The sequence below is a fragment of the Lupinus angustifolius genome, chromosome LG05, assembly GCF_001865875.1.
Source record: "Lupinus angustifolius cultivar Tanjil chromosome LG05, LupAngTanjil_v1.0, whole genome shotgun sequence".
Taxonomy (NCBI): Eukaryota; Viridiplantae; Streptophyta; class Magnoliopsida; order Fabales; family Fabaceae; genus Lupinus; species Lupinus angustifolius.
In genome coordinates, this window is record NC_032013.1 from 20727034 (window position 1) to 20730439 (window position 3406).

Sequence of the window (3406 nt, forward strand, 5' to 3'; positions counted from 1 at the left end):
GTTAATTTATATCCATAATGGTCATTGCTTAAAATTAGGGAATTATAAATAATTTGATCAAAATATAAATAAAATCAATTGATTATCACAATCAAATAAAAAATTTGTAATATTTTAATTGTCACATCCTATTAAAAATAAAAAAACGTCATAAAAAATCAAATCACAAAACTAATTGTGAGAACAATTATTTAATTTTTAGATAACAGAATAAAAGATATTCAAAGGCAATCATGCCTAATAATTTTAGCTTCTAAAGTGTAACTAATAAATAATTAATTGTGTATACTATCATTTTTGTAACTGATTGAAATTTTTTGAACTTTTATGTTTCTTTATAACATCATTGTTTAATTAATTATTTATCAATATAATTATAAATATGCATTAAATTTCCAATGTTAAAGTTACCATATAATATGCTCAATTAATCATGCAAGCTATAGAATTCAATGAATCAAGACAAATTACATGTTAACGGTTCCAAATTTAAACAAATTATCAGGAATAATATAAAACATTTATGAGCGAATATTACTAAATATTCCACAAATTTATTAGTTATAATTTTACAAATTTATGTTCCAATTTCAATTTTATAATTGATCCATAAATTCAAACATAATAGTATATAAATGAAATCAACTATAAATATATTTCGCAAATTTATTATTTACAATTATGCAAATTTATATCCATAATGAGCATTGCTTAAAATTAGTGAATCATAAATAATTTAATTAAAATATAAATCAAATCAATTAATTATCATAATAAAATAAAATTGCTTTAATATTTTGATTATTACATCTTATTAAAGAGAAATTCAATGCAAAAACACAATAAAAAATCAAATAACAAAATCAATTATGGAGGACAATTATTTTAGTATTTAGATAACGAAACAAAATGCATTCAAAGACAATCATGCCTAATAATTTCAGTTTCTAAAATGTAACTACTAATTGATTAATTATGTATAATGCCATTTTTAACTGATCAAAAACATTTTTACTTTTCTATTTGTTTTTTACATAAAAATTAAATTATTAATTTTTTTTATCAATATAATTATAACTATGCATTAAGTTTTCATTGTTAAAGTAACCGTGTAATATGCTCAATTAATCACACATGACGTTATGGAATTCAATGAATCAAGATATATTATAGGTTAATAGTTCTAAATATAAATAAATTATGAGGAATACTGTAAAATATTAATGAGTAAATATTACACAATTAATATTCCGCAAATTTATTAGTTATAACTATGTAAATTTATATTATATTTTTGTATCTGATCCATAAATTCAAACAAAATAGAATATAAATGGAATTAAAAATTAATATTCCACAAATTTATTAGTTATAGAATAGAATATAAATGAAATTAAATTGCCTACACTGGTTATGATTGATATGATGATCACATTTACTATGATTAATTAGGTAAAATATACATGTTTAACAATTAAACATGTCAAATTATTTATGATAGGAATAAAAAAATTAAAGATTATTCTTACTAATATAAGGTTAACACATCCAGATAATGAAAAAAATAATTTCGAATGAAAAAGGACAAACACATAATAAAATTAAAGAATTATTCTTCTACACTCACATAATGAATGTAACATCTAATCGTTGTGTTCTAGGATGTGAGGTTTCTCTTCTACAAATATTGAAACGAAGAATATGGTCAATTCATATTTCCTGCTTTAGAAAAATAACCACATAGGAAACAATATTTTAACAAATATCATGTGAGGAAAAAATAAACAAAATCATTTGTTATGCAAATGAGAATAAAATTGAAGATTTTAGTAAGATAATGACACAAAAACATAAAACTAACCTATAAAGATGCTTTAAGGGAGAATCAAACTATAAATAAAGAGATAAGATGATAAATGCGAGATAAGATGAGAAGATAAATAAATTCATAACAACAAACAAACAAATACAATATTGTAACTTTAACTAAATGTGTGCGTATATATATAAATAGAGATCGAGTACATAACATAGTTTTTGAGTGTTTCATCATTGTTAAGGATGAAATCCTTGTAAATCAGGCATTAAAGAAGATGATTATTGGAAGAAGAAATCTACAAAATAATGAAATCAATCATACCACATATACAAAATAAACAAATCAATGAAATACTAAATAATAAAATCAAAGAAAAAATAAGAATATATATACATAATAAACAAAAAATCAATTAAAAGATCTAGAAAATAAGAACATATCTAAAAATAAACAAATGAAAAATAAGAATATACATACATAATAAACAAAAAATCAATTAAAAGATCTAGAAAATAAGAACATATCTAAAAATAAACAAATGAATGAAAAAATCAATAAAAATGCACTTTAAACAACATATTTACAAAATAAGAACAAATCTACAGTGGTAAAGATTGAGTAGCAGGATACAGAAGCTGTCATATTAGGTTTAAACGAAATGAAGATCGGCGAACGAAACATTAGATTGTAGACATGGGAAAGAAGAAGAGAGAAATATGAAATGAAAGAGGAAGAGAAGAAGATGAAGATATTATTGGAATGTAATCAATAGTTAGTTAGTTTGGTTAAGAAGCTTCTATTTTTAGTTTGGTAGTTATTGTTAGTTAGCCATATATAGAAACTTCTATAAGTATGATTGTTGCCTTGTTAATGAAGTAACCATTCATTGAGAAACTCTCAACTCCTCACTTTACTCTTCTTCTCCTTCTATTTTCGTTAACATTTGGTATCTAGAGCTACAAAAAGATCAAGCCATCTTCTGCTGCAAATATGGCTCAAGCAATAGGAAATTTTGTCACTAATCTCCCCGTGCTTGATGGAAAGAACTGGTCAAGATGGAGTATTCAGATGAAAGCAATCCTTGGCTATCAAGAAGTTGCAGATCTTGTAGAGGAAGGATTGCCAGTATTAGAAGAAGGAGCAACAGAAGCACAAAGAAATGCTCACAAACAGAACAAAAGGAGAGATTGCAAAGCAATCTGTCTCCTTCACCAAGCAGTGGACAATGCCCACTTTGAGAAGATTGCAGGGTCTGCAACAGCAAAGGAGGCTTGGGATGTGTTGGAAAAGCATTATGCAGGGGCTGCTCAGTTGAAGAAAATTCGGTTACAAACAATGAGGAGGCAGTATGAGCTTATGCAAATGGATGAGGGAGAAAGAATTGCAGATTTCTTCACAAGAATCATAACTCATGTGAATGGAATGAAGTCGTGTGGTGAAAGAATGGAGGATGCTGCAATTGTTGAGAAAGTCTTGAGAACCGTGACTCCCAAGTTTGATCATGTTGTGGTGGCAATTGAAGAATCAGGGAGAATGAGAATTGAAGAACTACAAGGGTCTCTTGAAGCACATGAGCAGAGACTCAAT

At 25.7% G+C, this 3406-nt stretch overlaps 1 protein-coding gene across 1 annotated transcript in view; it reads left to right on the forward strand.

The window, feature by feature from the left end:
• The window catches only part of LOC109347062, an 870-nt gene continuing 273 nt past the window's right edge, over positions 2810-3406 (forward strand). The window contains exon 1 of the mRNA XM_019586793.1: positions 2810-3375. Coding sequence (XP_019442338.1) covers positions 2810-3375 — 566 coding nt within the window. The remainder of the gene's footprint in view (positions 3376-3406) is intronic.